Source organism: Melitaea cinxia, chromosome 28, assembly GCF_905220565.1.
Source record: "Melitaea cinxia chromosome 28, ilMelCinx1.1, whole genome shotgun sequence".
NCBI classification, from domain to species: domain Eukaryota; kingdom Metazoa; phylum Arthropoda; class Insecta; order Lepidoptera; family Nymphalidae; genus Melitaea; species Melitaea cinxia.
This window is the reverse complement of record NC_059421.1, coordinates 6,973,092-6,992,675: the sequence shown is the minus strand read 5'-3', so window position 1 is coordinate 6,992,675 and position 19,584 is coordinate 6,973,092. Positions and strand designations below refer to the sequence as shown.

Below are 19,584 nucleotides of genomic sequence, written 5' to 3'. Positions count from 1 at the left end.
GTAATTATAATTATTGAAATTAAAATATATCAAACAGGTCTGTATTTTTTTTTAGATTTTATAATATAAAAAAAAATATTTTTATTTATTTTGAAACAGAAAAGTACATATAAGTGAATCCCTATTTTTCATCAACGATCTTTCCGAAAAATATTTCAATATATATTTTAATTCGAGTCTGGGTCTTTGTTAGTCACCACATCTCAAAAATACAAAAGCTGTCAATTCCGGTTATTATTATAGATAAATGGTAGGAAAGATATTCGCCTCTAAGCTTAGCCTCTACACTATTTCTACATAGAGCCTGCATATAGAGAGACATATGCAGTTTAAAATCTAGAACAGCCCATCTGGAAACTACTTCAACCTTATAAAAGATCACAAATATATAATACTGCTTTGCTAGAGGGGGTCCCTGGGAGGGTTACGATGATGTCCGCAACGTTGTAGACATCTAAAGGCTACGGTAACCGCTTACCCTAGCCCTGCCTGCCCTAGTCGTATATAAAAAAACTAGCGACCCGCTCCGGCTTCGCACGGGTATAAAATATAATTATAGCCTATGTCATTCACTGAAAAAATGATTAAAATCGATCCAGTAGTTTTGATTTATTCATTACTGCCCGTGGCCCGCACGCGTTAACTTAGAGTAAAAGCCGGCCGGAACCGCCGCAAACGCTACGTACCGCGATTTTTAAATCTGTAATATCTTCGAAAATATTCATTTAAATCATATGCTGTAAAAGGCCATATATATCTATATTAAATAAAAAATATATTTAAGGTATTTAATTGGATAAGGATTAATGCTGTATTGGTTAAAATCGCTTCGAAAATTAGCCATTATTTGTCGTAAAAGGTAAATGACAAAAAAATGTTATTGTGGGATATCCATAAGAGATAGGTATATACCATCGCGGAGTTTTCTGTAGACCTTTTCAATGTGTACAATACTTAGTACATTATTTTGATAAATCTCGTAGGGTTCAGCCTGCGTTTGCAATTTAAGCGAAAAAAAAATAATAATTATTTACGACATAACATTAGAAAACTCAAAAATAACAGTATTTCTCCACTATTTAATGGATGTTATTATACATATATACCTTTCTCTTGAATCAATCTATCTATTAAAAAGAACCGCATCAAAATCTGTTGCGTAGTTTTAAAGATTTAAGCGTACATACATGTGCAGGGACAGAGAAAGCGACTTTGTTTTATACTATGTAGTGATAATGTGTTCGGGCTCGGTTCATTTCCATCATAATAAAATTGTTTCTCGTAAAACTAATTTTTATTTTCTTTGTCCACAGATATAATGACAGAAATGTGACGTAAGATCTCCGTCAATACCAAAAGTTTGAAAAATCAACATGTCACTGTCAAGCGTCAGGTAACAGATTAAAGAAAACAATATGGCGACGCAAGACGAATGGACCGACTACACATCACTGCAAAACATTTCAAGGACATTCAAACCTGGCATAGATAAAATATTACCGAACGACGTAATAGATTTACCGAGATTAAATTACAGTTTTAGCGATAATCTGACAGAGAGCTTAGAATATTCAAATTTCACATCAGAAGATTACTGTTCGTCGAATCACTCGCACGTTTACTTGAATGTAACTTGTGAATTTCCTATTAATTATGCAGAACCTATGTATGGGTAAGTAAGCTCTTAAGTAGATAACATAATATTTTAGTATTACGTAGGTTATAATAGCAGTGATAGTGTAATTGTAAGCGTTGTGCAAGGAAGTGGCAATATAAAAGCAATAGCGTTAAACTGAAGGAATACGAAACTAGTTCAAGTAATTTATCGCTTTTTAGAGTTTCGTACCCAAAGGGTGAAATAACTATTACCAGACTGTATCTCAAAAACCGCGATAGCTAGATAGTTGAAATCTTTAAAAATTATATATTGCTGTCGCTATAACAACAAATACTAAAAACAAAATAAAATAAATATTTTAGGGGGGCTCCCATACAACAAACACGATTTTTTTGGCCCTTCTTTGCTCGATATCAATAAAGGCAACAAGTAGACACTTAAAATATTCACAAAATACTCAGTAGTAGTAGACTTTGACTTTGAGATTTTGACTTTAATAATAAATAATAAAATTAGAATAAAATAAATATTTAAGGGGTGTTCCCATACAAAATATCATACGCCATTTTTTGCCTATTTTTGCTCGATATCGATAAATGGTAACAGGTAAGCATTTGAAATATTCACAAAAAACTTAATTGTGTATTTACTTTATTGATAAATAATAAAATTAAAATTAAAAAAAAAAAAAACATTTAACAAAAAAATTTGTCTATATATTTTATCTAGTCTATGGTACGGAACCTTTCGTGCGCGAGTCTGACTCGCTCTTGGCCGGTTTATTTTTTATTTTTCTTAGGGCTAGATTCCATAAAAGTCTATTGGATATTAGTTAACAATTTTAAGTTAATAAATTACATTACTTAAGCATACATCCTTATGATTAAACTTGTGAAGCAACTTTACCATTTTTTCTGATAATTTATATCAAAATAAAGACAAAGCATTCAGTAATATCATATATGTCAAGTAAATTTCAGAAATATAGTTCCTGGCATAAATATTCGTATGTAATATTGCTTATGGCGTCAATTTGCGTATGAACATGTGACCTTCACGTAATCGTATTACATATTCAACTCTCCGTACATTTTGAGTGACAAATTGAATTACTACTTATAATGCTTGTGTACCAAAATATACAGAGTAAGAAAACATTTTCAAAATTCTTCGGTTACATTTTATTTCTACAGCAGATTGATAATTTTAATAACTAAAATAAAAGGAAAATTCTCGATTTGACTGAGTAGCGAGTTTTAACGTCTGCTATGGTAACTGACGTGCATTTTTCTATTTGTACTCGATAGGTTCTAGACCTGGTTTAAATAAGACGTGAATCTTAATAGAATTTCAAAAGTTCAATGATCAGTGAAAGCTTGGAAAGCCTAAAATATTCTTGTGCAATATTCTGTACAGTAACCACAGTTTTTGACTCTGATAAATCTAATTTACCCTATTTAATTTAGAAGTTCACAGTAACAATATAATACTATAAAATTGAAAAGTTACTTAAACTTGCTAATTTTAGAAACCGATAGGTCATTTTTTTACATTGGAGAGTTTCTTGTGAAATCCAAAGAAAGTGAAAGAAATTGAGAAAGAAATATTGCCACAAAATAATTATTAAAGTAACGAGTTCTAATGATATGCGTTAGTTTCGGCCAAATTAGAATAGTAAAATTAGACAACCTGGACGTGTAATTTCACCATCTATTATGTAAAACATAAGATAATAGGCTTTAAATGTTTACCAGAACTCAAATAAGCAACGACTTGTCTCAATCAAAAAAGCAAATATTTAAGCTAAACTTAGCCAAAACTGCGTAGTGTGCGTAGACGAACTTCCATGTTCTCATCCGAATAGCTTACTCGTTTGAGCAGATCCAATATAAATGGAATCTGATGCAGGCTTTGACGTTATATCTTACCCTTTCATCCATATCGAATGCAATATATAGATTTTCCTACTCGAATATACAGCAATGATTTAACATTCATACTTTGATGGAACTGTATGCCTCGTAGAGTAAACTTTCGCTTGATCTAGTTCGACAATTTTTTTCTATTCCAACTCGCGTAGATTGTTTTGTACAGTACCTGTATTGTGTTTATTGAAGTTTGTTTTTTACACTTTGAATTTATCGAGATAAAAAAGTGTTTCAGCGTTTATGTTCAAGCGTCGTTTTATATAAATATTCTCTCGTAATTGTTTTTAACTTTAAAAGGGTTTTTTTTTTATGTAAAACTTGTGCTATATAGATTGTTAACATATTCTAGATATTGGTTTACAATTAATAAATAATATTACTATCTTTCCCAAATTCAAACTTGAGAAAAAAATATTTTTAAAGTCGGCAGAAATTTAAACTTAGATTAAAGCACTTTTCTGTGAGAGAAGGAGAGGGACAAAGGTCAAACAGAAAAAATTAAAGTAATTTTTTTTTAAAAAACAAGCTTTTATTTCAAATATGCTAAAAAGAATAAAATTTAAATTAAAACTTTTCCTTTATAACTTTTACATTCAACATATAACGTCATTACACGATTAATATGATATGAAAGCTTGTAGCGAGATTCATACACTCGTATTTACTTAATTCGAAAATTACCAACGTAGAAAAATATCAACTTATGCAATTATAATTATTTATTTATTTTATTTATGCAGTATTTCTTTTTGTTTGATATTAATTCAAGTTACACTTTTTGAGCGTGGTGACCGATAAGAAAACATTTTTTTTTTCTTTTATTAAATAAATAAAAAGTTAATATTGTTTAAAATATTTTTATTATTTTACAATACATGTGGGTTTTATTATCTTACAGTAGCTGTTGGTTATTCAGGAATATTTATCATTGAAACTATAGGTTTATGATAACTGAAATAAGAAACATAAGTTTGCGACTTAACGCACGCACACAACGCCGTGTCGAAGACTGCCGAACTGAAACGACGTTAGACGATGCACGGCCTTCAAGCCACACCTCCGTGCCCGTCGGAGTGGGGAGCGTGAGGTTTTTTTCGTTACGGAATTTCTGGATTCGGTCCCCGCGCTCAAGGCCCGCGATAGAAGCTATACAATAGCTTAAAAAAGTAATTTAAATAACTTGATCGAAATTACTTTACTTTACTTAGATCAATACGAGTACTTGACTCTCGCGGCAAGCCTTTGTATCATGTATATTGTGTAATGATTGTTATAATGGTAAAAGGGTTTTACTTAAATTTATTTTTAACTTTTTAGTTATCGCTGAAGAGGTTTTCCAGTCTAGTATTCTCAGAACATCCTTTCGTTTAATACTCATAATGTAGAAAAATATAAAAACTTAGTTTGCCAACTTTAGTAGCCATATTGGATTTAGAGTAGCGTCACTATATCCTTCGAGCTACTCTAAGCAAACCCTTTCATAAATGATACCCATACTGAAGGAAAGCATAAAAACTTTGTTCGCCATCTTTACAAATCCACCATATTGGATTTAGAGAAACGTCAATTTGTTTTTCGAGTTACTCTACGCAAGCCATTTCATTTGGTACCAATATCGTAGGATTATATCAAAAGTCCGCCATATTTAAAAGTCCGCCATGTTAGATTTATAGTTACGTCATTTCGTGTTTCGAGCTATACTCAACTAGCCCTTTCATTTGATACCCATGATGATATAGTAAGAGCGTATTAAAAATAACTATTCTACCATCTTGAATGTAGTAGCCATATTGGATTTAGAATAACGTCACATAGCTAAACATGCATAGTCATTCAAAATAAACGTGTAAAGAAAATTTCAGCTTAGACAGTTAAAGGTATAATTATGCTTCAAAACTGAGTTGCAATATTCCACCCTAAAAAACCTAGAATATGTATGTATTTACTTATATATTATAGTGAGTATGTATATGTTTATGTATACGTATAAGTATATTTGTATTTTGCTATGTATCTTTATATGGTTTTGTTAGTATGTAGTATGTTACATTTTTGTATATATATAAATTTTATTATCTTTTATTTATTTATTTTTGTCTTCTTGCACTGTTTGCCTCGCTATATGAAACACTTACTCATGACCATGGGTTGACTGGAAGAAATCTCTTTCAGAGATAAGTCAGCCTTTGCCATAAACCTTACTATTATTTTATGTTTTATATGTATTTTTGAATGCAATAAAGTATATAATAAAAACATACATACTGACATACATAAATATATTGCAAGTTAAATGAAGCTTTTAATAAAATAGCAGACAGTAGACATGATGCTAGCCGAATAGTTCTATTCTAGCTAATATTGATTTATTTTCACTTTTTTTGTTTTTCTCCTTCTTCATATTTTCTCACTATCTTCAAATTTCTTTACTTAGCTATGCTTCAAAAGCACTTTTAAACAATCTCATAACATTATTGGTAGCAAGCAGTTCTTAAAAAACGTGGTGAATTAAGCTCTAACCTTTCTTCTAAATGGAGAAAGAGGCTTATTTCCAGCAGTAGGATGTTACAGGCTGATTCCATCAATCAATATAAGACATAAAATATAAACAAAATTAACAGGTCTTAGAGTTTTTAATTTCCCCAAGATATTTAACCTCTGTGCTGTGTGGCTACGGCACTAAAGAATTTAGCCACCCCCTCTCTTCCCGTGGGTGTCGTAAGAGGCGACTAAGGGATAACAAGGTTCCACAACCACTTTGGAACTTAAGAAGCCGACCGATGGCGGGATAACCATCCAACTGCTGGCTTTGAAATACACAGGCCGAAGACGGGCAGCAGCGTCTTCGGTGCGACAAAGCCAGTACTGCGGTCACCAACCCGCCTGCCCAGCGTGGTGACTATGGGCAAAACACATGAGTTCACGTTATTTTTGGCGTGAACTTGTGGAGGCCTATGTCCAGCAGTGGACTGTATAGGCTGTAATGATGATTTAACCTCTCCCTTACACACTCAACATAAAGCGGCATATCCAAAATATCAAATCAATAATATCAATTACTGAAAACAAAATCTGTCACAGATGAAAAATTTAACATCGGTTAAACTTCGAACAAATGTATACGTTTTACTCTGGATACAGATTCTTTGATTTATATTACGTTTTATGACAAACGCGTATTTTGAAAGGTGATAAATTGTTTGGAGTAGGTGAAATTTTTATGAAAAGTTCAAACCGTCACTAAAAATAAACGAATATTTAACAAGGATACGTAAAAAAAACAAAGCTATGAGATCCTGTAAGCGCTCTATATATAGTGGACTATTTTCCGTTATTTTTTTCTTCATTTCTTGTTGTTCAAATATCATGCTGGCGACAGGTAATTAATTAATTAATTATATAAACGGCTTCAAATCTAGTTCTATCCTGCTTAATACAGTTTCTTAAACCTTTAATTTTGATTCCAATTTCTATTCATTTTCGGGTGAATTTGTGTAAAAGTATACATTTCTTTTACAATACTGGCAAAACATAAATATAAAAAAAGAACTATAATTTTTTAACGCGTTTTATTTTCTCACTTGCCAGTATTTTGGCGCGAATCTAATAAAACATTAATAAATTAGATTTTGTTAGATGGCTCATTTTCATCGATCATTAGATTTATGATAAGCAGACTATTTAATTTTTATTTCCCATTTTCTTGTGGTAGATGAAATTTAAAAATGAATTCGTATTTAAAGACTGTACTTAAAAAAGTATTAGCCATAATTATTGCATGGGTACGTAAACTAGTGAACGTTGTATGACGCCAAGTGCGCTAAAATAATTAATGTTGATGTTTTGAATTGTATAAATGAATAACAAAATAGTTTACATTATAAACAGTTCCTTAATTACTATAAACAATTATTAAAACATTATACAATTTTAGTTGTTTACAAGTAAAATATTGCAATCATTTTTAGTGATTTATTTGTAAAGTTTGGATTGTACAGTTTTGAACTTGTGTTTAATTCAACAATGAATTTCAATTATTCATTTATATATTTCGGTAATAAATTGCGCTCGTTATTATTAGTTAATTTTTTAAAATAAAAATATAAAATTCATACGTAAACACTAATAATAATAGTTTCTACGTGTATACATACTGTAAAATAACTTTTATATATTGTTTAAAATCGATTGAAAGTTAGATACAATAAGATCTCCATTACAGAACCAGGTATAATTTCAAGTCTACATACTCGTATTATTTACATTTTTTAAAGGATTGACTTAATTGGTTTCGTTTGTAAGAAAAAATCTCTAAATATAACCTTTTTTCGTAATTGGAATCAATAATAGCGACCATATTGGATTTCCATAAAATTTTACGATCATTATCATTTTAAATATAAAATGACTTTAACTAAAAGCAATTTTAAGTTTGGTTACAATTTTGGTTATTACACAAAATTAAATTGATAAAATTTTATATTAATAACCGTAAAATAACCATTACATAAAATTTTATCTGCGTCGTATAACTCCACAAACATTTTCAATTTGGTGACATTTAAAATCGTTTGCTTTTTGCGTATTTTGATGGTATTTTTAATTATATATTTACGTTAGAAATATGTAATAAGCGCTCTCTTGTGGTTCGTGTGCCATGTACGCGTCTAACAACCGGCAGTTTGCCAGTTTGATTCCCGTTTGGGTTTGATATTTGTATATTTAAAAATATTTATTTCCGGTTTGGCTGTATGTCCTTGCGGGCCTCCACACCCTGCCTCGCAGAGCACGTTAAGCTGTCGGTCTCGGTTTTTATAATATATACACAAAACTAAACTATGTAATCTGTTTCAATTGTCAAGAACTTACGTTCACATCCGAATTAAACGAAGTCTAAAATATATATAATAGAAAGGTATACCTACCCAAAAAAGCCAGTCAGACACAAACCGTTTGTCCAGTATGTCTGCGGCCTTAGTGTTAAAATGAAATACATTTTTAACCTTGTCAGAAAGACGATACTTATTATACAAATAAGTGTACACGCTACGGGTACTCTTCTTGAATAATTTATGTCTAATTATATTGACGAAAATAATCAATAGGTACATGTACTTACTTGTCTAGACTTAGTCTTAGACATTGTTTCATTAAAAAGACAATAGCACAAAGACTGATTTGTTTTTTTTTTTATTAACCGACTTCAAAAAAATATATAATTTTTTTTAATGTATGTTCGGGTTTTATATATATATAATTTTTTTTAATGTATGTTCGGGGATATCTTCGTCGTTTATGAACCGATTTTGATAATTCTTTCAACACAATTATGGTATTTATGATTTTTGTAATCTATTCATTGATAAAATGACTATAGTACTCTTTTTATAGGACATTTAGTCTCGAAAAAGAAGCACAAAAAAATTCAGAAGTCGTATTACCTAATACTTGAAATTGACGCTTTAAATCTGCCTGTCGTTTGAAATATCGGTTATAGACAAATGTACTGACAAAAAGCGGTTAGTACCTACATTTATTTTATTTTATGTTAAACCAAAGAGTCATAGGTTATCGTAATCTAGGGTAGTATTATTTGGTTATATTATTATACTAGCGACCCGCTCCGGCTTCGCACGGTTGCAAAAACTATCAGTGTTCCTCTACTATATTACGCATGCATTATACGTATAAACCTTCCTTTGGAATCACTCTATTTAAAGAAAACTGTATGTAAATCCGTTGCCCAGTTTTAAAGATCAAAGCATACAGACAGCGGGAAGCGACTTTATTTTATACTATGTAATGATATATTAAGTAAAGTTGCATCACTTCCCCAGACGCTCTGCTCCAGATTTTGAACAAGTAATTTCTTGCCCCACCCTAGTAAGATTTTAATACAATTCTAATAATGTTCTAATTTTACAGATACATCGCACCGTTCCTCCTTGCCACCACGACAGTCGCGAACACTCTCATTGTGGTGGTACTCTCCCGTCGCCACATGAGAACTCCTACCAACGTTGTCCTTATGGCGATGGCGCTATGCGATATGTTCACCATGCTGTTCCCAGCGCCATGGCTCTTCTACATGTACACCTTCGGAAACCATTACAAACCTCTGAGTCCTGTACGAGCGTGTCAAGCTTGGCATTACATGAATGAGGTAAGTTTTGTCAAAAATAGTAATTTAATATGTGTTTTAATATAAATAAATCTCTAAAATGTATGTACGCGCATAACATCAGTAAAAATGCACCAAAATCGGCATTTATTTATTTTTATGCTTTTTATAAATATTACAAACAAAGCATAAAGATAGTTACAGAGAGTGAAGTACAATGGGTGGACTTACGGCTAATTAGTCATTTCTTCCAGACAACCCAAAACCCTGACAATACCAAAGTCCTGACAATAAAAACGAAACTTTTATTGTCAGGACAAGATTTTATATAAGTGTAAATTCAAAACATACCGATATACTAAAAAACTGTTAAACATTACCAAGTTTGCCGGGTTTACTTGCTTAAGTATTAATTTATATTAGGATATAATGATCAATGTAACATGTTGAATGTATAGTGAAACTTTTCACTCTAAACCTTTATCTAGAATTTTACTTATAAATAACATGTATACAAGAAGCTCAGTAAAACAAAAACGACAAACTCAAAATGATATCAAGCTTAAAGCGGTGTTGATACTTATTGATAAGCCAGCCCTGCGGTCACCAACCCGTCTGCCCAGCGCGGTGACTATGGGCAAAACACAGGAGCTCACGCCATTTTTGGCGCGAACTTGTGGAGACCTATGTTCAGCAATGAACTGCGATGGGCTTCAAGATTAACTTTTTTCTTTACATCCTAAGAACGAGCTAAGGTTTTTTTTAATTATTTTCTTTTAAATATGTAGCTATTATTAATAAACAAATAAATATCTACACAATACACACACGGTTGTCTGTTCCTATGGTAAGCAACTTAATGCATGTGTTATAAGTAACAACCGACTGGTAAAGCTATATATATATTCATGGAGGGTAAATTATCGTATGGAGCAGATACGTTTACCCTAAATCTCGGACAATAACTGGAAATAATCATTAGAATCACAGTCACGTTGTTTGTCTATCTTACGCGCAGGCTGAAGTAAGAAGAGATTTTATTTAGATACTTAACACCTAATCGTAAAAACCTTTCGTAAAAACGAGTGTGCTTCAGACCACACGACTGAAGTAAAACTTACGAAACGTAACTTTCGCTCTTTCTCTCTTTCTATTTTCACTAACTTATATCTCCCTTTCAACTTCTGCTCGTCTCGCCAGATCACCCTTTTCGTAACGCTTTCGTCACGCATTCACCAAATTACTCTCAAGTCAAGCGTGCGTACAAAATTTTTACTTCAAAAAATTTTAACGTGAAGTTCTTTTTATGATTTTTAATAAATAAATTAAAAGATTAGGATAATAACTGGCATTTAGCTTCACGTATTAAATGTGTAAAAAACAGCAATAAAATTTCAATTTAAAATGTTCAGAAATAATGTTCTTAACATTTTACGAAATTCAAATAAAAGCACGTTAAAATAACATACATTTGAGTCAGTTCTCGTTGCTTTTAAATATACGAGCGTGTGATTCGAGCGTCGCTGGAACAGAATTCTTTGTTACATATATTCGAGAATATTTTTCTCATATTCACGTTGATGGAAACGTTCAAAGATCTAATAAAAATGTTAAAAATAGTATCTATATAGTATAAATAGTATACACATTTTGCGGTGGCTTAAGATTACTTTTATAATGTTTGATATTTAAATGAAACTTAAAATCAAACAATATTTAATGAATTAAAGAATCATTAATAGTTAAAAAGATTCCATCGTTTTAAGATAAATATACACTTTCATGATTTAATAGTATTGTAATGATGAAAATTGGGATTAAATGAAGTAATTAAGGGTTTTTCATGATTCTAAAGAAATTTGTGTCATCTATTTCTAAGGAAATTTGATGTTTGTGATACGTAATAACCGGCTGTTATACACTGAATTTTTTTTGTTTTTTTTTTTTTATAATAACTATTTAAAAAAAGTCTTGATAAAAACACACAATACATCGATATTAAAATAAAAATATATAAATAAGAAAATGGTAAAGATCAATTTATTATATTCAACAATTCGTGTACTTAGAGTTTTTCTGAAGTAATTATAATGTCCTACATAAATTTTCGGAACAAAGGTTAAGCAACCCATTATTTCGTTTCTTCAGAGCTTGTAAAAATATAAATCCAACAATAGAGATGCCAGTATACAGTAAAAACCCTACGAAACCTTTTGTATGGGATACAACGGAGATCAGACTGTTTGTGATATTTTTTTACGATTTATTTTTCTGGCGACACTTGGTCTAAAAATATTTGAACGTACTTACTTCTAAATCACCAAACAGATAAGATAAAACATTTTTCGGTAGAAATTATTTTAATTAAGGAAGATTGTAACGTACAAAACTTCACGCTACTACTAAGGCCAAGTACTCATGGAACGTTTTTTTTTTCTGAAGTTATACTTCTTTTGACTCGTTAGCGGAAAATGATGAGAGCAAATTTTTAGGATGCGCGCGCACACAGTCCAACCAACCAACATCTGAAGTTAGCTTGTCAACGAAGAAGAAGTTAGCAACGTGAAGTTAGCTAGCCAATGAAGTATAACTTCTTACGTGCGTACATAAATACACACACTTTTTTTTCGCTTCCGGCGAACAAATTAACTACAAATTGCTTGGCATGCAAATATGTATGTATATATTACAATATTACAGTTATACATTTTACATTTTTGCCTGCATAGCATGAATTACTTACGTCAGCGAATATGACTAAATCGCGGGTAGGGAGACCACCCTGCCGTTCACGCGTGTGGTGAGCCAAGTGATAGGCGCGTCACACTCTCGAGGACTGTGTCGCTTGAGGGCCCCAGCGCTGCGCACTGGTGGCCGTAATAGGCGAAGATCTGTCATTGCTTAACGTGATCCGCAGCATGCTCAGTAGCGAGAGGTGCTAGTCGGCCGTAACCTCCTTCTGCGAGGAGGTCATGGCGTTAAAGGAGGCTGCGAAGCGACAGCGCGAGGCTGCGTAAAAACATTTCCATGCGAAAAAAAAAGTGACTATTACTAAAACCGAGCGTTAAGCGAAAGTTCACAAGCTTAAACTTTGGAAGATTGGCAATAAGTCATGGATGTTATCGTTTGCAAATAATTCCATGACTTGACAAAAACTTTTTTGTGACACGGTTGCGGGTGCATAGCACAATATACACTTCTGGACACATATCTACATAATTAGATAATTTTCGAAGTAAAACTTCTTTAGAATCGTTGTGATTTGAAACTTGATTAAACGAAAATGCGTCACGATAAAGAAACAAATACTTAAATATATAGGAGAGTATGAGATACAATACATTACACAGTATATTATATTATCGATGAAAAAAATCTCTTCAAGTCAGAAGTTTCTCTTCTGCCGTGTTTGAATGAACAAAGTGTGAGTGAGCACGTGAGCTTTAGTGGACTTCAGTATTGTCAAAAAATAATAATAATACTTTTTTTTTATTCTTGCATTTTTTTTCCTACATTGGAGCAGCGTGGTGGATTAAGCTCTGATCCTTCTCCTACATGGGGAAAGAGGCCTATGTCCAGTAGTGGGATATTACAGGCTGAAGCGTTTATTCTTTATACCAACATTTTTTTTTCTGATTAGTAGAACCGTCTTCGTCTATGATTTAAATCTCTGTAATTATTGTTTTTCGAATAAAAGTACGGGAGCGTTTGCGCGATAAAAAAAAACGTTTCGTAAGTTATTACTTTTATATGACCGGAGCAGTAATCGTAAAATATATTGAATTTAATGGACATCAAAACTCAATACCGGCAAATACTAGATGAACAATTTTGTTATATTTGAACCATTACAATTACGATTACGACCAAGATTGACATTATTAAAAGATTTTTTTTTCTATTCAGTTCCTTTGAAATCGGAGAAATTCGTATGAAACAGGAGAAAAGTCGTAATTGTCTATTAATGGGGTGTATTATATGTTACGCTTTTGATATAATGAGATGCTTTGGTTTGTTGGATTTCTAATTAGATTATTTTGAAGTTATACGCCTTATATATATATATATATATATATATATATATATATATATATATATATATATATATATATATAAGGCGCATTAGGGAAAAACTATGAGAGTATATTCTTACGATGCGCGCGCACACCATCACGAAAAAAAAACCGACACCCTGAAATTAGCACCCTTTAATTAGCTGGCCAATGAATGCGCGCGCACACCGTCATCTGAAGTTAGCTAATCAACTATTCAACAATTTTTTATATTCTTTCTTCTAATATATTATTTTATTCTACAGATAATTACTCTGGTAATTTAAAATTAAATAAAATGCTAAAAAGAATAATATAATTAAAAGCAATGGTCGCCTTTTACTTACTTTCAAATGTCTTGAAAACTGTTTTTCTATTGAAATGAGTCTTTTTACCCGACTGCCAAGGAAGGGTTATGTTTTTCGCGCGTATCTTGTATGTATGTATATTTGTATGTAATATTCTTTACTACCTCATATTTCCAGAACCACTGAACGGATTTACATAATTGAGGTATCGTTGGGTTCGTCTTAGCTGCCCAAGTGTTCTTAGATAGGTGACATTAAAAAAAAATCAAACATGGCGGCTGCGCGAAGCCATTGTAGTTAATGAAAAAAAAATTTTTTTCTCGAATACTACAATATGGGTATCAAATTGAAGGGCACAATACAAGGATTTTAAAAAGGTATATCATGATTATTATTACCGTAATACTAATAAAGAAATGCAATATTAAAGTTTAAAAAATGTGGACTTTGCTCTTTCCCACGCCTATGCCATGCCAAACTCGCCTCCTAGGCGACGATCAACTTCGGGGTGTAGCCTTTCTAATAAAATACAATGTTTAAAAAAAACATATAATTAAAATTACAAATAAAAATTAATAAATGTCACACCAATTTACAATTACATTAATAAAATCAATAACAAATACATAATACCAAATACAAACAAATAATTTTAATAATAATTTCATTATATTAAAACTAATAGTTGTTGACTTAAGCAGTCACCTATTTGCTAAAGGTCAGGCTTACGTTGCTTTGAGCAGAGTGAGATCTTTCTCCGGGCTTGCTATCAGTTCTCTTGACCCTAAAAAATTACTTAATCAACCACATGATGTAAACTGTTTTAATAAATTGAACCGATTACGTAATTTGTCTGACTAAAGGGACATAAATAAAATAATAATTAAAAAAAACGAAAAACCCGCCTGCGTAAAGAACAACTAATAGAAAATCAACTGAAAAAGCTGGAACAAGATAAAAATTCAATATGCACACAAAGTCAGCGAAATAAATAGAAACAATATCAAACATTTTGTGCTGTACGCCTAAGGAAGTTTCGCTTCAAAAATTAAATCAAATTCACCAGTTACTTAGAATATTACGTTGAGCTTTCAGAAAACTTAACTAAATACAAAACAAGCAAATATCAATTACATCTTCACTTCTAAAGACAAATGTAACATATAATACTAAGGTATGTCAATATATTGCTGTATGTAGTAACAATCCGAATGCTTACGTTTCACAGCATTGTCTTATATAGAAAATTTCTCTTAAGTCGTAGTACAAGTTTTATTTTACAATATCCTTTTGGTTATACGTAAGGTTGAATATTAAAAATACGCTCGATTGAAGGATGCCTTATAAAGGTTTTGGCATAATTATTCTTTGATCCCTTATTTGTATGGAATGGGTTTTCATGTAGAACTTTTTGAAATGTATGTGATTGAAAGTACATTCTCGGTCCGATAGACTCGATGGGTGGATGGATGGACGGTGACACCATCAAATCCCCTTCTAAATAATATATTTTCCTAGTTGCACAAGAATTTTTATTTAGATTATTTCGTTACTTAGAAACACAAAAAACCTACAACCCCCGGAGCAGAAAGCAGTGTCACTCTAAACTGCCCCGATGGGCTAGTATATATAGTCGACTAATTTCATCTATCAAATGTATCTTTTTGCCACTTGTAAAATCAAACGTTGATGTTATTTAGTTGGGACGCCTTAAGCGTAAAAAAGGATCTAAAAGAATAGCCTATCAATCAGTGGCGTGCATAAAGTTTTTAAACAGGGTAGGCAGTCAAAAAAAAATTTGTACAGCCACACTGCACTTACTTTCTCGCAATTTTTTCCTAATCTATATTAATTTTGTTAGGAATAGAGGCTTTTCGATAATTTCAAGAACAAACAAGTAAATTATTGGACACGTAAAGTGCATTTATACTAATAATGCAGGCATACAAATATACGTACAGCAACCAACTGATACCTATTAGCTTGGGGAACTCATGAGTGAGTGATACAAATGAAACATCAAACAAATAAGTTACTGGATAGACACACCTCTAAGGCCGGCACTCTGTTAATTTCGTTAGTGTCAAACATAGGAAATCATTGATAACACTATTAATTAGTTACGAAATTGTATTCTTAGTGAAAGTACTTGTTTATTAATTAATCAATAAAAAATTATAACGTCATTGTTATTAATGTGTTAAATCGATACGCCTGAACAATTTTTAATTTATCTGTACAATCGAACGTGTTGAATTTCGATGCACTATTTAATTTCATCAAAAACACACATCTCCGTTACATATTTCACAAGTAAACTTATTCATCACTTATATATTAATATTTTCACTAATAACAAGAACGCACAAACGAAAAATTTAAAGTGAATTGTTAGTAATAATAAAGTGAATAATATTACTCTGTGCAATGTTGCCATTACGCGACCGTGTCAAAAATCATAATTATTAGTACAAACGGTATCGAATTCAAGACAATTTAATTTGACAGGTTATTCTTAGGTAGTGCCTAATTTCGTTGTTAAACCGACCAATTTTAAAAACACAATACTTTGTTCGTATTCCACATGACGCGCGAGACATTATAAAATTGTAGGATTGTTTAATGTCTTACTATCATTGCTGACATTTGTTATGCGATTGTAGGCAGAAGTTTCATAAAAAGCCCGTCGTCGATGCGCACGAAGCGCTGATATCGCATATATGACGGCGGGTTTTTTGAAGCGGATTTAAATTGCATTATGATTTATGTCTTTTTCAAAAATTGTATTCAAAAATAATTGTAATGTTCATGTTTTATATATCGTTTTTAGTAACATGCCAGGGTAGGCAGCGCCTTTCTGCCTATATGAAATGCACGCTACGGCTATCAATAACTTATATAAGTTAAACAGGATACAATTTATCAACAATCGGTGAAAAGGCCCTAATATTAAAACATGTTATATATTTTATAAATTGGTTTAGAACTTTCAAACTAAATTAATAACATCGAAATAGTATAAGTACATTTGTATAAGAAATATTTCTTTTTATCTTGCCATAATCAAACGGATTACGATCCTTGTTATTGTATCTTCTGATGATCGGTTCCTTTTATCCATTCTAAGGAAAACTTTTCGAAGTACTTAAGTCGTTATTTTTGGCTTGAAAGATATTATATACAGCTTAACTCTATTTTTTGACCTGTTGTTATGTCTATCAAATAAGAGATATTGATAAATTTGATTTAATATTTATGTATATGACAAATATTGTATAATTATATCGAGTGTTTTTTAATTGTATTTTACTTTGACTCGTTCAAGAACAATTCAATTTAGAATACTATCTTAAAAAGTTGTAGGCTATAATCATTCTGCTCTTTGATTTCTGCTCTCTCACTTAACGCAAGTTATGTATTTATTTAGCAGGTATTAAAATATTCCCGCTTATCCCTTTCGTATTTTTATTAATTCTTCCATATTTCTGTCAAACCAGAAACTCCATCCGTAAATAACATCCGTAACTTAATTAAAACCATAAATGTTTATTTATTTAATTTCTTTTCTTATGCTAAATAATTATTATGGTACAGCATAGTTTTATATACTTTGTTGGATTTGTGACTTTTATGAATCAAGACTTGGCTCAAAATTAATTATTTGAAAATAGATTATTTTTAATATGATATGAGTTCGTTTCCTAACAAAATTCATCTGCTGTGAAAACATTTGAATTATTTAAAACATCTTTATAGAAACCTAACTTTGCAGTATATTGATCCCTAATCTCCTATAACGGTTTAAAAGTATTTCCCGATTTTTACGAACAAAATTAAAGTTAAAAAACGTCCGTGTATATTGGTGATGATTTGCAAATATAAAAAAGAAAATTCAACAATGCCTTAATGTGAATGTTGTATAAACTGAACTGACTCAGCATGTTAAAGTTCCACAGCTGAACAAAGCCTCATCTCTGTATATAATTTACAGTGAGTTACACTGTTCTATTGAGGTAGAGGATTGCTCTACCATGAGTGACCTACCGTTATCAAATATTACAATAGCAACTAAGACTGAAAGGAAAAGAAGGGATACCTACATTCACTTAGACACGAAAAAGGATAGAATTAAATATTTGGCTACATTAAATTATTTTAGTTTCTAAAATCATAAAAATACTACGAGAAAAATGAATATATTATTTTTAATGTATGGAGAAATTGTTATTAGTCTAATGCCCAATTATTTATTATTACAGATAAGGGTATACTCCCACCTTAGTGCAAAGATACTGCTGATATCTTGATATTATTTGACAAACTTTTCGACTCAGTAAACGGAAGCTTCAACAAAAGAAATAAGCATGGAAAGCCTCTACTTGGACCCCTTACCGTTGATTTTTATATTCGGTTTAAGCGAACCGTGGCGCTTAAACCGAATATAAAAATCATCATATCAAAAATTTCGATCTAGCGAGTACATCGTTCCATAGCTTAATTGGCTAGAGCGCCGACATGGTCAGTCGGAGACGCGGGTTCATTCCCCGCTGGAGCGGTCAATTTTTGATATGATATTCAAAAATGTTTAGAAATCCTAATATGTGGGTAACACAAAAATAAAATCGTACATATGATTTAACTATGTCAGAATCATTAACAGATTCACAATTACCATTATTAACTGATAATAATAATAATATAAATACTACTAGTATTCCTATTTGAAAATCATGAATAAAACCATTTAGTTTAATTAGTTTATCATGAACAGTTTCAATAATCACATCACCAATTTTGGGAATAACTAAATATTGGAAAAAACTATCAAATTTGAATTTATAAATGGATGAAATAAGTTTATTATGAGGCCCACTACTTTTATTAGTAGTGAATGAATTAATACTTTTTTTTATAGTTTGGCCTTTTTAAAGATTGAATTTTATTTAGAACCTGTTTAATTTTTTTTTTGGAAAATAAGATAAAATGATTATATATTTTAAAATAAGAGGTATATATATAATTAAAAATTATCCTAGTAATGTTAGTAAAGAACAATTTGAAAACATAAGATCAATTTTAGAAAACAGCAAAAAGAAAACAAAACCAGGAACTTTAGATTTATATGAAGTGTTTGTGCAGTTTTATATGTATTAAAAAGTGGTTGTCAACGAAGAACGTTACCAAAAGATTTTCCAAAATGACAAATTGTATATTATTATTTTCAAGTTTGAAGTAAAAATAATGGTAAAGAATCTAGTGATTTACAATTAATTAAAAAAAATCAGTTATAAAAGTTCGTATCAATAATTTTAGAAAAGAACAAACTAGTTTTTGTATAATTGATTTACAAAGTGTTAAAAATACAGATACTGCTAAAAACAAAGGTTATGATGCTGGTAAAAAGATTTCAGGAATAAAACGTCATATTGCTATTGATAGGCAAGGGTTACAAACAGAGGAAAAAAACAGATCGTAATAGTGCTGTAATAATGGTTTAAAATGAACCAGAAAATCTTTCTGCAATTCAAAAAATAATAGTAGATGCTGGTTATACTGG

At 31.1% G+C, this 19,584-nt stretch overlaps 1 protein-coding gene across 1 annotated transcript in view; it reads left to right on the top strand.

The window, feature by feature from the left end:
* The first annotated feature begins 1,415 nt into the window (after window positions 1-1,415).
* LOC123667455 (sex peptide receptor-like) overlaps window positions 1,416-19,584 on the top strand; it is a 42,405-nt gene continuing 24,236 nt past the window's right edge. The window contains exons 1-2 of the mRNA XM_045601350.1: window positions 1,416-1,672; window positions 9,472-9,709. Of these exons, the coding sequence (XP_045457306.1) occupies window positions 1,416-1,672; window positions 9,472-9,709 (495 nt within the window). The remainder of the gene's footprint in view (window positions 1,673-9,471; window positions 9,710-19,584) is intronic.